This window comes from Diachasma alloeum, unplaced genomic scaffold (genome assembly GCF_001412515.2).
Source record: "Diachasma alloeum isolate Michigan unplaced genomic scaffold, Dall2.0 Dall_scaffold_00216, whole genome shotgun sequence".
Taxonomy (NCBI): Eukaryota; Metazoa; Arthropoda; class Insecta; order Hymenoptera; family Braconidae; genus Diachasma; species Diachasma alloeum.
In genome coordinates, this window is record NW_021680381.1 from 1239110 (window position 1) to 1260918 (window position 21809).

Below are 21809 nucleotides of genomic sequence, written 5' to 3' on the forward strand. Positions count from 1 at the left end.
CACTCGTGGGTGAGACGGTGTACGCGTGCGCCAGTCGATAGTTAAGAGCCGGACTGAGAGGTTCAGAGGAGATCGGCAGTATTCGGGAGGCGGGAAAAATAGACTTTTCAAAGTGAGTAGGAGAAAGTCGGGTAGAGTTGCGACCCTTGGCATTTTTTAGAAATTTCTATGAGAGTCAGAGAAAAATTTCTGGTTTTCAGCCATTTTTACTGAAATCCCGTACTCATGTACTTCAATAAAAATAGTTTGGTGCTGAAATTATAGTATATTACGTTATTAGGCCGAAAAAAACTTTTTCGTGAGAAGACCCGGTAAACCGCGATTCTAACCTCGCTTCGCTCGGTTTGATCGCGGTTTACGGGCCTTCTGACGAAAAATTGCATTCATCACACGGTCCAATAGTACATTACGCAACTAGTGTTAAAAGTGTGATTTAAAAATTATGCGGAACTTCTGAAGAAAAAATTAATTATATTCATTAAATATGTAGTTCAAAAAACTTGTAAAGTATTTTTAATTGAAAAAAATTAATTATAATAATTACAAAATACAATTTTTAAAAATCATTAAGAATTCGCAAAAAAAAGAAAGTTATAATTATAAAAAAATATGATACAAAACGTAATTGAAAAATCGGAGAATATTTTATTTCCATTTTCTTAAAATAAAGGACCCTCAGCCGCGTGCTTACCAACCTCGCCTTCGGCTCGCAACACCCCCCGCCCCCCTCCGACGGTCTTAAACAAAAAAACCCCTCAATGCAAACTCTGGCAGCGTTCCTATCGAGCGGCTATCTCCGCCACTCCAACTCAACAACCCAGTCGATAAAGCCTCCCAATGAGAAAGACAACGACAGCCTCAAACGCGCAAAGGACAGACGATCAACGACAAATGGCCGCGAGCGCCGCTATGAAGACACGAACGTAATTGCTTGGTGAGGTGTTACAATTCGGTGTTCCAGTATACCTGTAAATTCATAATCACAAGTCCATGGTATCTATGGACAAAATCTATCGAATTAATATCGTGTAAATATGCTGTTTGAGTAGTGGATGGTGAACCGATCGACATGAAATTGATTGGGACGAGTTAGTGATTTAATGGTTAGGTTGGACTGTGTGGCATCCATTAACGTTGAGAATTTGGCATCGGTTATTGTCACATTTCTCGGATTAAACGAAACAGAACGGAAGTACGTGGAATATCGTAAGTACAGGGGCTTCTTTAATTGCTGCGAGACTTCCTGGACTCAACACTCTTCATTCCCATTTCTCGGTGGCTTTTCCAGTTGATTGTTCAATACCCAGGACAAATTGATTAACAATGTCCTATCCTGGACAACCACCGATGGGCATACCCGGGATGCCGCCCATGCCGTACATGGTCGGTGCTCCTCCACCGATTATCGGGGGAGTTATGCCAATGCCACATGTGAGTATATGAATTTTTAAATGAAGGGAATATTGGCCGAGCACGAGGTACGAGGCATGGACTGTTGGGTGATGGTACAAGTTGGTTTTTTCCCCTGGAGCACGGCAGAAGACGAACGTTCCTTCGAAATTTTGAAAATAATTTCCTGCTTAAAGTTATTAATATTTATCAAAATCGCAGGACATTAAGCTTGATCATGACCTCGTGGATGTTGAGGATATCCAGGTATTTTTTACAGTTTGGTACAGACCGCACTATAGATTCAACCATTTTCAATCATGAAATGTGTCAATTTAATTGCGTGAGAAGAATTTGAAATAAAATCATGCAGATTGAGCGTCATTTAAATAACATTTTGAACAGATTCCTGTTTCTAACCATTCGCTGTTTGTAAATAAATAATTGAAATTGTTTAAACTTTTGAAAACCTTATTGTTTAGGCATGAAATCGATTTCTGGTAAAATTATGAAGATTAATAAATTTGTTACGATTCCGAGCAAATGATTTTTATGGTTGAAAATCCATTGTTTATAAATTATTAATAGAAAATGCTCGTAATTTTGAAAAATTGCAATTTTTCAGTTATTTCATCAATCTTCTTCCAAATGTTAACTTTCTAATTTTTCTGCAAATTTTTAAAATGATTTCTAACGGTTCAATATCTAATTTCAAACTCAGACCTGTAAAGTTTAAATAATAAAATCGTTGGACAGTGTTCAGAAACTCAAGGTTAAATGGGGCTCAGGTGAAAGCTCTAATGTTCGACTGCAAAAGTAGAAAAGCATTTCACTGGAGAAAAAGCAGCCAAAGTACTTGGATATCCTTAACGTGCTTCAATTTTGAAAAATATCGTTAACTTTCATCTGCTCATTTTTGTCTGTAGTCCACAAAATTCATCACAAAAAGTGTTTAGATATTTCTTGATAGACCTGATAGACTCTGAGATATCGAGAGATTCATCAGCCTAAAAACCAAAAACTGTCAGAAATGACCTGAAATTTCATGAACAATTTGATAGTAATTTTCCGGAGTGTCACATTCAGTTTGATAAAGGAAGAAAAAAACATGGAATTTAAAATTTCACTAAAAAATTCACGGAGTCTTAAGTTCTTGAACTGCATGGACACGAGAATTGTCCAATTTATTTTACTTTTCAATCCAAACGAATATTCAGTACTAGATCACCTGAATTTTTTTGCTTTACTTCAACTTTCGCGGAATAATTAAATTGAAATTTACATTATCCATCGGTTTTTTTCATCAAATCATGTATTTTCAATGCTTGAATTCCTTGAAATGTCAGTGGAACTCTCACGTAATGAAAATTTCGTGAGAGTTCCGAAAAGTGTAGAACAGTGTTAACGAGCTTGTCACCAATCCCAATGAACGAACCATTCCTCCATTAACGACCAATTCACAATCCCTAAATCATCAAAATTCTTCTGCAGATGATCCCCACACCAGTGTCTGCAATGCAGACATCAGCACCAGCAGTGAGATACTCACGAAATCAACCGAGGCACGATCCAACAAGACGAAGAGAACGTGAAACAGGTCCTCCAGTCACTGTTTTCGTGGGCAACATCATGGATCGTGCCCCTGACGTTATGATCAGACATATCCTCGGTGCTTGTGGTCACGTGCTGTCCTGGAAACGTGTCCAGGCCTTTGGTTTCTGTGAGTATGCTGGACCAGATGCTGGATTGCGAGCAATTCGACTGCTCCATGACATGGAAATTGGGAATAAGAAGCTGGTGGTTAAAGTCGACGCCAAGGCTAAAGTTGTTTTGGATCAGTTCAAAGGTGAGATGACCCAATCGAGAACTCATAATTAATTAATTGTGTGCAATGTAGATGTCTTACTAATTGTTATTTTTGCTCATTACTAAATAATTCATTTATTTTGTCTCTCAATACTGATAATTTATGATGAAATAATCTAGCTGAGCGACGAAAGAAGCTGAAGGGCGGGCAATCCCCTCTGCAGGACGAGACGCCGAATGAAGCTGGTGATGGTGACGATGCTGATGACTACATGGACGAGGGGATGCGGGTTGTGGACAGCGATGCGCTCACAAGGATCTCTCAGATTCTCTCAGAGCATTCGAACGAGTTGGAACTTGCTCAGAATGCCCCAGGTAAGTTAATTGCGAGACGATAAAGAACCGTTAATACCGTTAAATTGTGAAGTCGTCAATTTTTAACATAAATCGTAAAATTTTAAATATTAAAGTAACCATCAATTTGTACATTTAAATTTCGAAATATTCTATCAACCAATAATTTAGGTAGAAAGATTGCCGATTATTTGGATAATCGAAAATCAAGTAACTAAAGTTAGAATTAGCTTGTTAACTAAAAAATTACATTACAGTATTATCTAATATTTTATTTACCGTCAATCGAAAAATTTAGGTAATAAATTCTGAAATATTTTAAATTTGTTAAATATAGTTAAACTTTGAACAATATGAAGAGATAATCCTTTTTAATATTGTCAAAATCTAATATTATTGCCTATCCCTGATAAAGAACAGATCTCGAATGTTACATTTTTTGCTGACTATGAAGTTAAATATTATCTCTATACTGAGTGACTTTAGGGAGAGACTTTCTTGTAGAACAGAAAACTTAACAAAAAATATGTTGACGTTTCCTCATAGAATGCTCCATTTCCAAGATAAATGGATGATTATGAGATTATGATTATGAGAAATATAAAATTTATTTGAATTAAAATTAAATTAGATTAAATTACTTCTGATTGTGAAATTGTGCAAATGTCCAGAGAATGTCAGCTAAAATTCCCATTTTATCGGTCGATAGTCTATTTCTAAGATTAATGCATTAGTCATCACAAATTTCTAATTTTTTTATTAGTAGAATAAATAATGGGATGTCGGAAGAGATTAAACAATACTATTTCATTGTTAAAGCCCAATGTTCTGCTATGGATTCTAGTTTCTTCAGGCTATGGGAACTGAACAGAAATAAAAAATATTGGAATTAGTCTGTCCTATAAATCAAAGCAACAATAAATGTAAATCAAAACAGTTATTGTCGTTGTGATTTATGTTCACAGCTAATTACACTATTGTTTCTGTTGGCCTGAAGAACTTTCCCAACACTCCCTTATCTATCCGTTATTATCATACATGGAAATAAGTAACATCAATTTTTTTATTGTAAAATTGTGCAGTTGACTCAATAGTGAGTATTTTCAGACAAAGTCGCGTTTGAGAATCGATGAAATTTCCCACAAAAAAATTTCAGTTCTCATTTTCTCGTAAAATGATTTAGTATGAAGACATCTGCATATTTAAGAAGTGAAAATTAAAAGTTTGACATTTTAACTTGAAAAAAATGTAAATCTCAACCAACAAGCGGCACTTCATCATTTACCGCGAATCTCCCATAATTCTCTTTATGTTCATCCACAGATGCTAGGAAAGCCACTGCTGAGGAGCATCAGGCAAAACTAGCAGCAAAGTCATTGAACCTCGACGATGCGGAAATTGAGGAAAGTAAACGAGATTTAATAACACGGGAAATTGGAAAGTTCAGGGAAGTCATGAAGGTAATTAGAATTTTCAATCCCAAAATAATTAAACATAATCAACACATGTCATGTTCTGTTCAGCATAAAATTTGTGTATTTCTTAGCGTTTCGTTAATTTATCAATCTCAATTTCATCGTCAATGTATTCAATTGACGATTGATCTTAAGGACGAGAGAAACAAAGAGATAATTATCGTAAATGCTGATTGACACTTGACGGATACACTGGGGTTACTCATCACCCCATTGCATATTCTCTCGATTGTCAGTTCTTGATTGTAATTTTCTTCAGAGGTTTTTGAGAACTACTGGCCGTCACGTCAATTGTTGGTATTTTTGCACTCACGTTAATTCGATTCCATTGAAAAATCTATATCGTTCATTCCTCAATCTGGAGTATGGAGTCTGTACGTGAAAACACGATTTAGTTTTTTTTAGATAAGTCCAACAGAAGAGAAACTCGAAGGCTTTTGAAAATACAATTTTTTCAGATTTTTAACATTTAGGACCACGATGAGATTTCAAAGTCACCGACTATTCGAGTGTGATCCCATACGTTGAAGATCGATTATGTGTGCGTAAAGACGAACAATTAATGCAAAAAAAAACATTGTTTATGTTTCGATTGCCGGTATTCCGTAAAATGCAGCGCTGGGTACTATTTTGTGAAAATCAAATAGAAATACTATTCCAAATGGTTCAGAACAATGAAATACTATTGGAAATATATATTTCAAGTTGACTATTTCGGTCGATCAAATAGTATTTATTTATGTCTTTTTGAAAGTGAAATAAAATAAGGGAGAATGGGGCAAAATGAAGCCGTCGTAAAACGACAGTTGGACGCAATTGAAGCGTAAAAAAATTCTTATCAGCTATTTTTCAAATTAATTTTTGTTTATTAACTTCTTTATTATTGGGAGTACTGATGAGAATAATAATTTTCCATTCAGTAGAATGAAAAATTATCGAGAAGTTTTGACGGGAGAAGATTTTCTCAATGGATTAGTTGAAAAGAAAATGAAACAGCAAAATCCAAAATCATGAGGAAGGCCCAGGGGGAGACCCAGAGGGGGAAAAAGGAAAATGTGATGCCCTAAACTAATCAATTGAATTATAGATGAAATATTTCACAGTACTTGAAAAGAGAAATGTGGATAAAATTAGTGAAAATTATTAATATTGTCGTCTCGATATAAGAAATATATGAAAAACCTTCGGGAGTTTCGAATGAGGAGAGAACATAGACTCAGCGATGACGAGGTCTTAGTTTGGCTGCTGGAGAGTCAGGGGACAAGCTGACTAGTGACCGTTGAGATCGAGATCTAACAGGGGGAGTGGGATTCATCTGTGGAGGTGGTCGCTACGCTATATAGGGGTTTCGAATATCAGTGATTTTTTCGCACCGGATATCCTTTTCTACCAAATAGAAAATTATTATTCTCATCCGCCTTCCCAATAATAAAAAAAAGTTGAAAGTTAAAGTTGATAAACAAATTAATTTTGCTTAAATTGCGCCAAATAATTGTTTCTTGTTTGTTTCATGTTGTCCCACTCTCGCCGAATGAAAAAAATTCAAGAAAATTCGATGAATTATTTCAGATAGTATGTTCCTTGATCTAATTATTCAAATACTATTTCAGATTTACCATATTTCATCAGTTAACAATAGAAATTATTTTCAAATAGTATTTAGCCCAGCTTTGTTAAAGTCTTAATGACAGTCCAATGTCCTCAATGTTTGTGCTGCAGAGATTTTTTTTCTCAATAAATTTCACAATTTTTAAACCGCACACATTCCAGTCCATTGCCACGTGGCAATGGGAGGGGGGTGATAAACCACCCCAGTGTATCCGTAGAAGGAGCGCCCCGGAGGTGTACCCGAATTATTAATTGACATGCAGTACAGATTAAAATAGTTTATGACAAATGATATGAGTAGAGATAAAGATATCAAGAACATGTGGTTGGGTAGGGTTGAGGTATGCGTGTGTGATATTGCTAGAATTGAACGAATTAGAGCCGTGACTCGTTGCTGTAATTATAATAACAGGCCGCGCACAAGTGAAAATACAAGCGCTAGGAAATGGCTGTGTGTGAGTGGGGTGCCCGACCAATTCACCCACTATTCATTGGCTCTGAAGGGAGTCAATCACAGCCACAACCCTCGGTTATTTCTCAGGGCGGCAGGCAGCCTCGTTGGTAAGTCAGAGATTATCCACCAAGAACAAAAAAAAAACCCAAATGTAAATCATTATTACAGGCGAAGTAACTAACACGAGGCAATACGTATCTTTCATGGCCATTTTCCTTATGAATGAAACTCTTTTTCATCATCTCTTCATGCCGAGAATGAATTGATCAATTGATTCATCTTAGAGCATTGAACGATGCGTTGCTGCTGCAAACATAAATCCATTGCCCCTCATCATTATTGATTTATTCAGGATGAGAGTAAATCATGGAGACTTGATTCATGAGTAATGCATCGTTTAAGGATGTAATGTGCATCATTCAATAGTGAATTGATGACTGTTGGAAGATGGAATTGATTCTCTTGTTGGAAATATTTATGAGGGGAGAATTTCATTTTCCAAATTTCTCACTAGAAAATTTTATGAGAGCAAAATTGAAAGAATATTTCTTTCTAGCGTCAAAAATAAGATAGACCTTTTCTTTGTTAAGACAGTTGGGAAAACTTCAGGAGAGCGATATTGAATTCTATTTAGGGGAAAAATCAGTAAGGTTCAGATTTTTCTGAAAAATCAGTGGAATTCTGTTCATTTTTATGAAATTATAAACCGGAAACTCATAGTTTCCATTGATTTTTTTCATAAAATTTAGAATTCAGAGAGGAAATTTCTTAATTAATGATTTTTCAACCGCTTCCAATTATCAAATAAAACTCCTTCCATGGGCCATTCTGATTTCTGAAATTTCTTGAAAATTTTCTGAAATTTCTTCAATTTTTTTATTAACACTGGTGGGAAAAAATGAAATTTCATGACTAGTTTATTAGTAATTTTCAGAAGAACGGCATTGAATTTTGGAATTTCAAATTTCACTGAAAATTCAGGAGAACGAGAATTCGCTAACTTATTTGAGTTTTTCTGATTTCTATTCATGTTCATGGAATAGTTGAATAGAAATTCCCAATTACCATTCATTTTCCAGCAGAGCGATATTGAATTCGATTTTAGGAAAAAAAATCATGAAGTTTAAAATTTCACTGAAAAATCAGTGGAATTATATTGAATTCTGTTGGAAATTTCTAAAGTTATGAAACAAACCGAATTTTTTTTATTAACACGGTCAGGAAAAAATTACGTTTCATGGCCAGTTTACTAGTAATTTCCGGAAGAACGGAATTGAATTTCGGAGTTGCAAATTTCACTGAAAAATCAGTAGAATTCTATTGATTTCTATGCACTTTGGTGAAATTAAACTCCCGAAACTTAAAGTTTCCATTGATTTTGTCATCAAATTGCAAATTTAAAGACGAAATTTCTTGAAACTTTATCAGACATTTCCAGAGTTATAAAACAAACGGAATTTTTTTATCAACAGTGTCAAAAAAAATGACATTTCATAGCCAAACATTGAATTTTGGAATTTCAAATTTCACTGAAAATTCAATAGAATTCCAAATTTTTTAACAGCAGGAAGACGAAAAATTTTCCAACTTCAGTTTTCCTTATTTCCATTAATTTTCATGGAATAATTCAACAGGAATTCCCAGTTACCATTGATTTCCTCATAATATGTGGACCTCCGCATGAAAAGGGCCCACTTTGGCGATTCTAGTTTCGGAGATGTTCACGTTTTTGTCTCCGCAACTCCCATTGAAACCAATGTTGAATTATTTTTTCGATCTTCTCTGGCGACGTCACTTGTCACGCTATCAGGATCATTTTGGGCTCAAAATGCGCAGAATGGTATCAATATTACCGGAGTATCCACAACTCCATATCGACAAAGTGGGACGTTGCATGCGAATGGCCACATATTATGAATTTTCAATGAAAAAACTCGAAATTACACTGGAATTGTCACTTGATAAAAACAGGAATTTCCCCCAAAAATTCATCAACAATAAATTCCAGATAATCGCATTACATCCTTAATTTAAAAAAAGAGACAGGAGAGAGAAGGATTAGCCAGAATACTCGTGTCATTCATTGATTTATAATTGAATAATTCGTAATCGGGCTGAACGGAAAAAAATAAACTCGTGAAAAAAAAACAGAAAACAAATTTAATATTCAACAGTTTGTGGTGAAACTCGACTGCCGCGATTAAGATCCAACGATTTGCCTCAACACAATGGGATAACACTCGACACATATGCGAGAATGATGATATTGGTGCTCCACAGAGTGATGTCTTCGTCGCTTCAAATCTTGGTATATTCAAATAATTCATTATATTTCATAAAGTATTGAAAGTCACCGTTGTTCTATCTTATTTACCATAGTAACAATAGAGTTATGAACATAAGAAACTATTAGTCGTACGATAGGAGTAAGAATTATTCATGGGGGGCGTTTATCAATGTTGTGAGTACATTGAGAGGCCCTTCACTCATTAATGCGAAATTCAATGAACGTTACTAGTTATTAAGTATAAAATTGTCATTAAAAAGGAAAAAAATCGAATATTTGTACCTTCACCTAGGTACGAGAAACGAGCAGGGGCTTGGGCATATCGCCAATGGAGTGAGTATACACCGAATGAAAAAAAAAATGACACAAATATCCACCACAAGTTAACTAAACTGTACAGCATCAACATATTTGTTCATATGAAATTTTACAAGGAACTTTATTTTTCTCATTTCTCAAGGGACTGATTCAACGAGCAATATTAGACGTTCACTCAATGGTATCTCGTGATGTTGTATTTTTTAGAAACAAGAGGAGGAAAAGGCCCAGGTTAAACGGAAGAAAGAAGCTGTGGAGAAGGAGGAGAGGGAGAAACGGGAGAAGAAGAGGAGGGACAGACGGGATGATGATGTCGGGAGTAAGGACGAGCAGGAAGTGGATTTGGGGAGTCCTCTTTCACATAAGGGTCATCCGGATAGGAGGGACAAGCGTCGATCCAAATCGAGGTGAGATGGCCCTAGACGATCAACAATTGAGAGGAAAAAATGTGGAGGATTGAGAAATTAATTATTAAACGAGTAGGAAGTTTGAAAGATTACAAAGCTTCCATTCGGAAGTAAAAAATGATAATTATTTTCAATGAAAAATAATAATAATTTTTTTCATCAGTTTATGAGGTATTCTTTCCTCAAATGAGATGATTCTATTTTTTCAAAGTTCTTGAAGTCTTGAGAAGTGGAATTTTTTTTCTGTCTCATTCTACGAAGATAAGAAGAAAAAATTACTACGTGTAATTGTCCTATTTTCTCAGTGAATTTTGTTCATTCGTAAATATTTATTTATCTCAAAAACTATGAATTATAGGAAAAAATGCCTGACGACCTTTTTGAATTTTTGAAAAATGTGTCCTCACAATTTGTTGTTAGTCCACTGTTTAATAAGATTGGGTATTAATTTATTGAATCATGAAATAACAGATCCAAAGAACGTGAGAGGGAACGTGACCGTGTGAGAGATCGAATGAGAAGAGACAGACGAGAGGATGACATTGTCAATAAGGACGATCAGGACGTGGATCTGGGCAGTCCTATGTCGCACAAGGGTCATCCTGATAGGCGTGATAAGCGTCGATCGAAATCACGGTAAGATCTCACGAAGATGTAGATCGCTAAGTTTTCATTCGATTCATTACAAGATAGATAGACTCCATTACAAAAATTTGGAAAAAAAACCCCAGTAGCTAGAAAGTCGGAAACCCTGGACTATTTTTAACATTTAAAGCGTTTGCGGTCAAACGAACAATAAACAATTATTTTTCTTCACTAATTATCGAAGGGGTTTATTATTTTTAATATACCCCTTCGATAATTAATACAAAAAATTAATTGTTTATTGTTCGTTTCGATGATTAGTGCAAAAAATTGATTAATTAATGAATTAATTAATTTAAACCTCCTGACTCCACTGAATTCATGAGTATGGAGATGAGTGTGAATATTAATTACTTAAATTTTTATATTAACCAAAACTAAATTAGCTGTGTAGGAGTCGACTTTCAAAAAACTAATTCGGAATTGTTACTGTACACATTTTTTCAAAAACTAAAGAAAAACCTCTGCAGCTAAAAAATTGAAGGCCCCGGACTATTCTTACCATTTTAAGCATCTGCTGGGCAAACGAATAACAACAATTGATTTTGTTGCACTAATTGTTCCTTTTTCGACATATATAATCGATCTTCAATGCATGAGAAATTTCACCAATATTTCCCGAATTTCAGATCAAAAGAGCGTGATCGTATGAGGGACAGAAACCGCGAGCGCGACCGTGAGCGCGAGGAAGTCCGAAAGAGCGAGCGCGAGATAATGCGTGAGCGTGAGGAGGAGGAGGAGGCAAAAGAGCGAAAGAAGAACGAGAGGCGAGCCCGCGAGAAGGAGGCAGCCTATCAGGAGCGTTTGCGTGCTTGGGAGACCCGCGAGCGTCGTAAACAGAAGGAATACGAGAAGGAATCCGAGAAGAAGCGAGGCAAACGTGAGGCACGAGAGAAGGAGGCAAAACGATTGAAAGAATTCCTCGAGGATTACGATGACGACAGAGACGACGCCAAGTACTACAAGGGCAAGGAATTAGCCAGACGCCTTGAGGAGCGTGCACTGGAGGCTGAGGCGGACTCACGGGACAGATGTGCCGAGCGCCAAGAGTTACAACGACTACGCGACAAACTTTACGCTGATGCATCACATCCAGATCCAGCGGCGGAGTTCGAGCGATTGAAGGCAGAACGAGAGGAACAGTACAAACCGAAGCCAGTGATAACAATAATTGACGAGGAGGATGAGAAAATTGACGATAGAAAGCCCATTGACAAGGATAAGGAGGAGAGGGAGAGAATGCCACCGATTGAAACAGAGCCAATTGACAGTGATAGCGATGATGGAGTTGAGTTTGAGGATCCACCACAGGAGCCATCGAGAACACCACCGAGACATCACTATCGCCATCGTAGGCATCATCGCCAGCCGAGCTATCATCGGGATTTCAATCAAGTTGATGGCATTATGGAGAGTGAGAAGGAGCCACATAATCCCAATCACAAGCGTAATTCGGTTACTTCGTTGTCCAATGCTGGGGGTAGTGTTGCATCTGTTACATCACCAGCTCCGGTAACACCGTCCCAGATTGGTGTACCTAGCCAGGACGATGACTCTCGTATGTCGCTGGTTAGTGAGCCCGAGAAGATGAACAGTGGCAGCAATTTTGTGCCCTTTGCCATGGGTGCTAATCGCAGCTCGGATCATGGCATTGGTAACAAGACACCTGCTAGTCCTGGGGGAAATAATCAACAGGTTAATCAGTCGGGGCAGGCGAGGAAGAAGACACGAATGGATGTTAAGGATGTCTTCAATAATGACGATGAGGATGATGGGTCTAGTAACTCGAAAAAACGAAAATTGGTGCCACTTGATTATGGGGATGAGAAGAAGAAGAAGGGAATTGAGGAGGTGAATGCTAACAAGGGGGGCAAGGAGGAGAGCACCAAGAGCCAGGAGGAGAAACGTAAACATATTAAATCACTTATTGATAAAATACCGACGGATAAGAATGCACTTTTTGCTTATCAACTTGACTGGGCAGTCATTGATAATGCACTTATGGAGAAGAGGATACGACCTTGGATTAATAAAAAAATCATTGAATACATTGGGGAGCCTGAACCGACACTTGTGGATTTTATCTGCAGTAAAGTTATGGCTGGAAGCTCACCCCAGGGAATTCTCGATGATGTACAAATGGTGGGTATTCAATTTTACGGATGATTGAGGGGGGACTGAGGGGAAATTTGGAAGTCTGGTTGATGGAAATAATTATTGAGAGATTTTTTATTGAAATGCTCATCGCACCACAATTTTCAGCCGATTTAAGCTTTTTTTTGAAAATGTTCATTAGATTCCATAGAATGAAAATGGATAATTTTCTTCGAATATCTCAGTTATATCGGAGAAAAATAATTTTTTTTCAGTTTACTCATATTTTCCGGTTTCATACCGTGTAAAAATCATTATTCTGAGTAGTTGAACATCAAACTGGTAAATAAAGGGTTTAAATATACTCATAAAAATTTAAAAACAGTATAATATTAATAATTTAAATTTCCGATTGATGAATTAAATATTTGATAATATGGAACTGTAAATTATCTATTAAGTAAATAATTCTAAATTCGTAAAAGAGATTTTCGAATAACCAAATAATCGTCAATCTTCTTACCTAAATTATTGATTAACAAAATAATTCGGAATTTGAATATTTAAATTGATGATTACTTGAATAATTAACAATTTAAGAGTGGTATTAACTAATTGACGGCTTCAAACTTAAACGGTCATTATGATTTATAAATATGGCTATCCTTAGCCTGTTATGTACTATTTTAATGTCCCAGTACTCAGAATAATAATTTTCATGCTGCATGAAAAAAGTGAAAAACGACTAAACCGAAAAAATTGATTTTTCTATGGTGTAATTGCTATAATAAAAAAAAAACTTGTTTTATTTTGTGGAATGTAACGAATATTTTGAAAAAAATGTTTGAATCGGATGAAAATTGTGCTGCGAGGAGCATTTCAAAGCCAAAAACACGAAAGATGACTTTTTCACCTGACGTATGGGGTAAAATGGGTTGTGTACGAAATTTCCCTCAATCTTTTATGTCACTCGATAGTTATTTTCATCAACAAAAGACTTTCAATTGCACCTGGGTCTCCCCCTTAATGGGAATTTATATTGAAGCTTTATACAATTCAGCTGTTATTTGATATTATATTTGGTTGCAGGTTCTCGATGAAGAGGCGGAAGTATTTGTTGTGAAAATGTGGAGGTTATTGATATACGAAGTGGAAGCCAAGAAAATGGGACTAGTTAAATAAAAATCAACTACAATTTTCATTGTCAATGTGAAGAAACTAAAAATCCATTACGATTGACTCCCAGTTTATACTATCGATATAATTTCTTGTACGATGTAACGATTAGTTATTAATTTGAAAAATCAAGAAAATCAACGAGAAAATACATTTTATGTGTACACAAATGGGCCTATCTGATGGTGAAAATAACGATACACAAATACAGGAAGATGAATTTTCATTCAAGTGTGAGGTGACTTTCTGAAGAAGGATTGGTCCCAATGTGGTGATTACATCGAAAATTAGTGAATCAAATGGGACAATTTCTTCAGTTTTTCTGGTCTTCCAGTTGTCATTTAATTCTGGTGAAGGAGCTTCTCCAAAATTATCCTGCATGGTAATCCTACTCGAATTGATAATGGTATAATTTTATCCTGACCAAATGGTTCTGTAAAATGTGATCCTGACGAAAAGAAAAGTTGTTGATTGAATATTAGGTTGATTGTTTTTTTCTCTTTTATTTTGCATCCTTGGTAAAAACATTACTGTTATCTTTCCACATTTTGAAATAGTCTTTTGTGTACTGGGGAATAATCCTGAATAGCCCTGAGGAAAGAACCATTTTTTATTCGAAATCTGCGTTATTTTCGTTTGAATCCTGAGAATCCTAAGATTTCTGTGGTAAATTTGCAAACTAGAAAAATTCAATTTTTTTAGAAAATGCGTATTTTTGGTTAATTTCCTTCCCAGCAATTTGTGGAAGCGATTTGACAAAAAAATGTCTTTTCTAGTTTACCAATTCCCCACAGATTTCATTTTTCTGGTATCCTCCCTAGGATTTACTCCCCTGGATAGAGTAACGCACTTCTCAAGGATTTATTCCCATGTAAATACGAAAAAAAATCACTGCGCCCGAATGAAAAAGTGAAAGGTTTCATTATGTACATCCCCCGGAGTGGAATGGCCTGGGGTCGACGGCGATATCACTCCCTTCCAAGTGAGACTAACTACAATACCTTCCAACACCTCCCGAGCATCTATTAAACACTCGAAAAAGCTTTTACCCCCTTAGGAAGGAATAATACTACTTGATGGTTTTAAATCTGGTCGGCGAATGAAACGTGATAAAAAAAAATGCCATGGAACGAGGTGTTGGGAAAATAACCCGAGAGGTGGGGAAAAAAATATAACAGGGATGAAAAAATAATCGAAAACCGAGTCAGGTCACGTTTGCTGGGAAAGATAGTGATGGAAGATTGAATGAAAGAGAATAAAATGGATAGCTCCACTAGGAGTATTTTGTCGCATATAGATGACGTTGAGGGACACGGAGGAGGTAAGGATAGAGCTCGTCTCTAATTTATTTATCCTCTTTCGTTGAATTTGTACGCGTTAGCATTATATAGGAATGCCAGTGGTGAGGGATGGAATAAGAGTAACTACAGGAACTTGCATAAATGAGCAGTTCGCTTGCTCTTCGTCTGTCTTTGGTGCACTATAAGGGCAATGGCAAAATCGTATTTCCAGCTTCGATGGCTGGGAGAACGCACCAGCGACTTGGTATCTTACTGTTCTTGCATGACAATGAGCCCGCCCGAACATTCATATTTCCCTTCGTACTCTCCGTCTTCTTTTCTCCCCGCACTTTTCTACCCCTTAGCATTCTTCTATTACATTCTTGTCTCTACTCATTCGCTTGTGTAGAGAATAAGGAATGAGCAAACGAAAATTCATAACAAGCAAATAATTGTTGTATATCATTCCGTGCAGCTTCTGTTACTGAATTACAATGTCATACGTAGACGAAAAAAAAATCCGCCGGGTTCCTCTCTCTTCCGGAAAGTAATATTTCTCTCTGTGATCTGAAGAGGCTTAGAGTACATTTTATGGAGCGAATGTATACGACAGAGTGTGCACGTGTTTTTATATTTTTTTTTTCAGTTTCATGTCTGTGTTCTTTAACGAAAGGTTTTTGGAGTGATGAAAAAGCTCGCAAGTGCTTCCACTTGAAACTGAAATATTTTGATTGTTCGGTGAGTTTTTTCGTTCGGTAGCTGCATCACTGCATAGCATAATCATCTCATAATTCAACATAATTGTAATATTTGTAACTTGACATGGGCCACGTGGGAATGACTGGCCTGGAGAAATACGTTTCTAAAAATATAAATTCTCGCAAGAATGATTCCTTGGCAAATGTAATTTTCTTTCTCACACAGCAAAAAAAATATTAAAAAATTCGGTGGTACTGTCTCTGGTGTGAGGGGTTAAATATTCCAGCGTTAAAATCAACTCTCGCGCCCGGAGACAAATTTTGGTACGGAATCAATTTTTATGTTTCACACCGGAATGTATTGATTAATATGTTTATTTTGACACCATGGCAGTGTCAATTTTCATTCCACTCGTACTGTTTCACTCCGGAGTGAATTAACTCCCTACATTTACACCGAAAAACGGTGTGGACTTATTTTCACTTCGAATGGTCTAAAAATCAATAAAATACTGGATTTTTCAGTTCAACTATTCCATGAAAATTCGAATGAAAATTTAAGGAAAAACTGGAAATTCGTGTTATTTGGTTTCTGAATTCATGTTCCATGTTTCATGATCCATTGAAAATTCAATCACGTTGTGAAATTTCCGTCTCAGTCCCAGTGAAAATTCATGAATTTCCTTGAATTCTAAGTGAAACTGAAAATTTCATAATCATTTTTCCTCTAAATCGGATTCAATGTCACTCTCATGAGAATTACTACAATATTTGCCACGAAATTTCGAAAAAATTCTAACAGTGTAGCACATAAATTTTTCTAGAAAATTTTTCTCAGTGCAGCATCGGCAATTCATGTCTGGGATAATGACACTGATCTCTATACTAACTCTAGTATCAGTGGATAATGACCAACTGGTGTTAATTAGTTCCAAAGAACCCATATGAATGATTTCGAGATGTATGAGGATTGAGGGGCTGGAATACAGCGTTTAGTGAGGCTTTAATGGAATTCTAGTTGGATTGTTGTGTTTCATCCCCCTGAAACATACCCACAAACAATGGCTGAAGATACTTATTATGCCACGAAAATACAACGAAGAGTCGTAGTTGTGGTATAACACGAAGATGAAGAAGCAATTATTCTAATGGGGGCGAGGGAGAGAGTGGCTATGACGCTATGACTGCGCGGGGGGGGGGGGGAATGAGAAGGGGGGGGACTAANGGGGGGGGGGGGGGGGGGTGAATGAGAAGGGGGAGGACTAAAGCTCGTGAGAGAGAATGGGAGTGGAATTGAAACGGGCGAGACAAGTGAGGTAATCCATGAATAATACGTTCTCTCATTTTCCATTTCTCTTGCATTTACCTGTTTGTTATTTGCACCTGTTAATATTATGCTAAACTTGGGTAATCCCTTAAATCCCACACTCGCATATTTCGGGAGATACCGATGAGGGAGACTGGCAGGGTATTTGAATTAAGACCCTTGTTTCGTCAATGATTTAATTCTTTTTCCGATAATTGGAGTTTTACATCGTTTTTTGTCTGATTGGTGAAACGAAAATATGATGCAGACGTTCTTTTAAGTGGACTCTTTGATTTTTCATCATTTTCATATTTCATTCTATTTACCTACATGACAATTTTCATATTTTATACTATTTACCTATACGAAAATTATATTAGACTTTTATTGAATTTCTGTTGGAAATTCTATTGGTTTAGAAAATGTTAAAAGTGTGTGTGAAAAGTGTATTTTTGTGATACCTGCCTCAAAAGTGGACTTTCCGAAAGGCATTAGTGTGCGAAAAGCGGTTGTTTTCCGCACGGTGTGCGTAAAGCGAAGCTTTTTTGTCTGATTGGTGAAACGAAAATATGATGCAGACGTTCTTTTAAGTGGACTCTTTGATTTTTCATAATTATCATATTTCATTCTATTTACCTACATGACAATATTCATATTTTATACTATTTACCTACACGAAAATTATATTGGACTTCTATTGAATTTCTATTGGAAATTCTATTGGTTTAGAAAATGTTAAAACTGTATGTGAAAAGTGTATTTTTGTGATACCTGCCTCAAAAGTTCACTTTTCGAAAGGCATTAGTGTGCGTAAAGCGGTTGTTTTCCGCACGGGGTGCGTAAAGCTTCGCTTAAAACGCATGTGAATTTCAAAGAATTTTACCCAAAGCCAGAATTTTTTTCTCTCCGCAGTTTCTCGATTCCCAATGATTTTTTCCTCATGAAAAATTTCATGCAAACCCCAAGCATCACATCTCTCCGTAACTATAAGTAGAGACAAGTTCCAAGAAACAAAAGACGGAAGAAAAGGAAAAAATGAAGTACAGAAAGTAATGACAATGACAAGAAAATAGCGATGGTACACACACAGCACTGTTGGGTTTTTGAGGGAATTGAAGAGATGGGCTCTCTCTCTCTTTCTCTCTCTCTCTCTCTCTCTCTCTCTCTCTCTCTCTCTTCCTCTCTCGGTGCATCGCATCACAGCGCACATTGCGCGGTTGGTGCCTCCGGGGCTGACGATGCACTTAGCAATATTAGTAAAGCCTGTATACTACCCTCGTGACCACCAGCAACCTTTCTACCATTTTTCCAGTGTGCGGTGCCCATGGTGTGGTGCCTATGTACACTTTTTCTCTGGACGCATGATGCTTTCAGGATTTTCCAAGTTTTTTTATTCTTACGCTGGGGGTTGAGCCGTCACTCAGGTATAAGTGACAATCGGAATACATTCGGAGTATTGCATTTCATGGGTACTCATTGCAGATTTTATTATATGGGCCATTTCACAAAATATCGCGGGAATATTCGGCGTTACAATTTTTGCTAATTTTATTTTTTTTGGATCTCTTGAATACTTATGTATAGAAAACAAGATTTTCTGTACTGCTTCTCACGATTTCTCGTCTGGGAATTGGTATTACATACTTCCCAACCTCGAAAACTTGAAAATCACTACAGAAAAATATTGCTCCTGGGCTGTTGTGATGGGGTTTTTTTACTTGTGTGGTTGGCCACTCCTCGCCTACGGCTCGGAGGCCAACGCCACACGAGTAAAAAACCCCACCGCAACAGGCCGGAAATAGTATATTTCGTAACGAGTGCAAAAAATTTTTTTTTGGCGAGTGGGAGGTTTATATCACGAGCCGAAGGCGAGTGATATAATCCCACGAGCTAAAAAACATTTTTTCACGAGTTACGAACAATATTTTTCATCACAATGTGGCGGAAATTGGACTTTTAGGCACGCGGAGCGTGCCGAAACATATAGTAAAGAAAGTAGGGAAAAAAGTAGGGGTGTTGTACCGGGTGGGGCGATATGTCAGTATCATGGCCAGAAATTTAATATACAAAAGTATAATAGCTCCCCATTTCGAGTATGCCAGCACAATAATATATACAATGAGCGGAACAAGCGGATAGCAGGGTTAATTGTTAGTCTAAAGCATAGCTGAATCGATGTCCTAGTATCTGTTAATTTTACAGAATTTCCGCCCCAAGATGCTTGCACTTCCACAATGAGCCACTCGTTATTAATATGACTCAATTCCTCAATGGATATTGATTTCGACGTTAAGCACATTTCGAACAGATAATCAAATTTATGAATCGTTGGATCTAAAATGAGTCACAAATGTAGTCCAACGATCAGTTTGAATGCGAAGACATTCTGAATAACCGAATGAGTTTCTTGTGAACAGCTTGAAACTAGGGAACGATTGTATGCAGTCTGTTGGGTTGCTAGTTAAAGGGCCACTGTTGAATCGAGCAAAGGCCTACCAATCACATTTGACACTTGATACCTACGGCTATAAAGTTTCTCAGGCCAACCGAGAGGCATCGTTACAGACTCTAAAGCAATTAGAATAATGAGACACCCTGAATAACACGATGCTGTCATTACTGTTATTTCGAACGAGAAATTATTATTTAACAATGTATGCTAAATTATATAGCGAGCACGAAGAACTCGAGAACTTGGGAGAGAAATCGATTTCATTCTTCCCATTGAATTGAAAGCTGCAGGTGAAATTACGAGGTACTTTAGAGAAAAAAAGGAAATCAATTTTTTCTCGTCTCCAAGGTTTAAAAATTCTTTATCCTCATTTTTCCTCATTTTCTTGTGAAAATTGCGGGCGTCTCTGAAAGAGGCTCAAGGAAAAACTGGAGAGACGAGAGGCAGATTCAGCTGCGTTTGTCATGCAAATTTCTACTAAGCTCAAAGGATAATTCCAAGGACCTTCGTGAGAGGGAAAAAATCATTCGAGCTTTTAATTTTCTAACTGAGCTTGGGGTTATAAAATCTAGGATTAAAAAATGGGTGAATTGAGATCGAAAACATTGAAGTACAAGTGGAATTAGCGTCTTGAAAATTCATGTAAACTGTGAAATTTTCGTCTTCCTGTCGCAAAAAAAAATGAGATTTAACTTGAATTTTCGGAGAAACCAGAAATTCCATTCGTTTTTTCCCGTCAAATCGAATTCAAGATCTTTTGCCGGAAAATTCGGTAAAATTTTTTCAACAGTGTGAATGAGAATTCTTCTGGTGCTACACAATAATTTTTCCAAGTATGCAGATTGCGCCACGTTTATGGTGCTCAGTACATGAATTTTTCCAAACAATTTTGCTCCGTGGAAAACCGTGGAAATAAGCTAATTAAGGGCAATACACTCAATTCAACAAAGTCGAAGTCCCTTTTCCCCTGTAGAACGACGCAATTAGCATATAGAAAACGAGAATGTATAAAAGACTTGCTCTGCATCTCCAGTAACCAGAGTGTACCGATAAAAATACTCCCGCCCTTTCCATGTCCGCCTATTCCAAAATGCCTGTTGGCCACCGCAGCATGTATTTTTCATTACATCTTCAACTTCATTCAATTCCTCTATTCTCAACCGACAAGTCGGCACTAGCTCTCCCACATGATACCTATCGCCATTGACTCCATTTTTTCCGTGCACATTCTAAAATAAGAACATCTAAATTGGAATATTTGACGAATAGTCGATCACTCTGAAATAGTCCAAGCCCTGGTCTCGGTTTTGCTTATACTACTGGAACATGGATGAGGCAAATTTCAAAGACCTATCTTTAGGGGAGGGTAGGGCACAACGCACCGGGAGGGCCAAACGGACCACTGACAGAAAATGAGTAATTTTTGTCTTTTTTTCTTTCCTTCAAATCAGGAACACTCAATGTGTTAAAAATGAGTTTCTTGGATCGTCGCCGTCACAGGGGTTTTATAGACAAGTATCGTTGAACCGCAATTTGATCATGGCCCCACAATATAGGCAATAAATTACAATGTATATTTTTTTTCAAATGAAAAATCAGAACTAGTTTCCCAACATGTTGATAAAAAAAACCTGAAAATTTCGTTTCTTTTTATTGTTTTTTTCTATGGGAAAAAAAAATGGTGAAAAATGTCTTTTTCTGCCCGCCGTCATGAAAATACCCCCTTTATTTTTTTGTCGAGCGCGGTTAGCGAGAATGAGCGGAGCGTTTACCGTGCGACCACTCTCGTAGCGGAAATTTGACGAACGGTGTTGCCGACCCTCGTGGTAGTCAGGCCCACCAATTGAAAACCCGAGTTGAAGGCCCGAGTTTGTAGCAAAGATGTCAGACAAGATATGAATATTTTTTTGGGCTCAAATGAAAGAGCGGGTCGAGAAATGACGTGCTAGGACCTCTAAAGATGGTTTGGAACCAGGGGAGACTCCTAGACGCCAACGTTCTATACACACTCCTAGACCCCATTGCCCTACTAGACAATATTGTCACAACTCTGCTTTTCA

At 37.0% G+C, this 21809-nt stretch overlaps 1 protein-coding gene across 1 annotated transcript; it reads left to right on the forward strand.

Annotated features, from left to right (window-relative positions):
- The first annotated feature begins 863 nt into the window (after nucleotides 1–863).
- LOC107037311 (RNA-binding protein 25) lies at nucleotides 864–14489 on the forward strand. The gene is made up of 9 exons (XM_015255804.2): nucleotides 864–1206; nucleotides 1289–1431; nucleotides 2881–3235; nucleotides 3376–3570; nucleotides 4873–5009; nucleotides 9899–10098; nucleotides 10570–10734; nucleotides 11373–12885; nucleotides 13927–14489. The coding sequence occupies exons 2-9, from the start codon at nucleotides 1324–1326 to the stop codon at nucleotides 14017–14019; spliced, it is 2766 nt and encodes a 921-aa protein (XP_015111290.1). The 5' UTR covers nucleotides 864–1206; nucleotides 1289–1323; the 3' UTR covers nucleotides 14020–14489.
- The last annotated feature ends 7320 nt before the right edge of the window (nucleotides 14490–21809 follow it).

Coding starts and splice junctions, on each gene's coding strand:
- LOC107037311 (XM_015255804.2), top strand. CDS start 1,324: ATGTCCTATCCTGGACAACCACCGATGGGCATACCCGGGATGCCGCCC. Junction 1,432..2,880: donor GAGTTATGCCAATGCCACAT/GTGAGTATATGA, acceptor ATTCTTCTGCAG/ATGATCCCCACACCAGTGTC. Junction 10,735..11,372: donor AAGCGTCGATCGAAATCACG/GTAAGATCTCAC, acceptor CCCGAATTTCAG/ATCAAAAGAGCGTGATCGTA.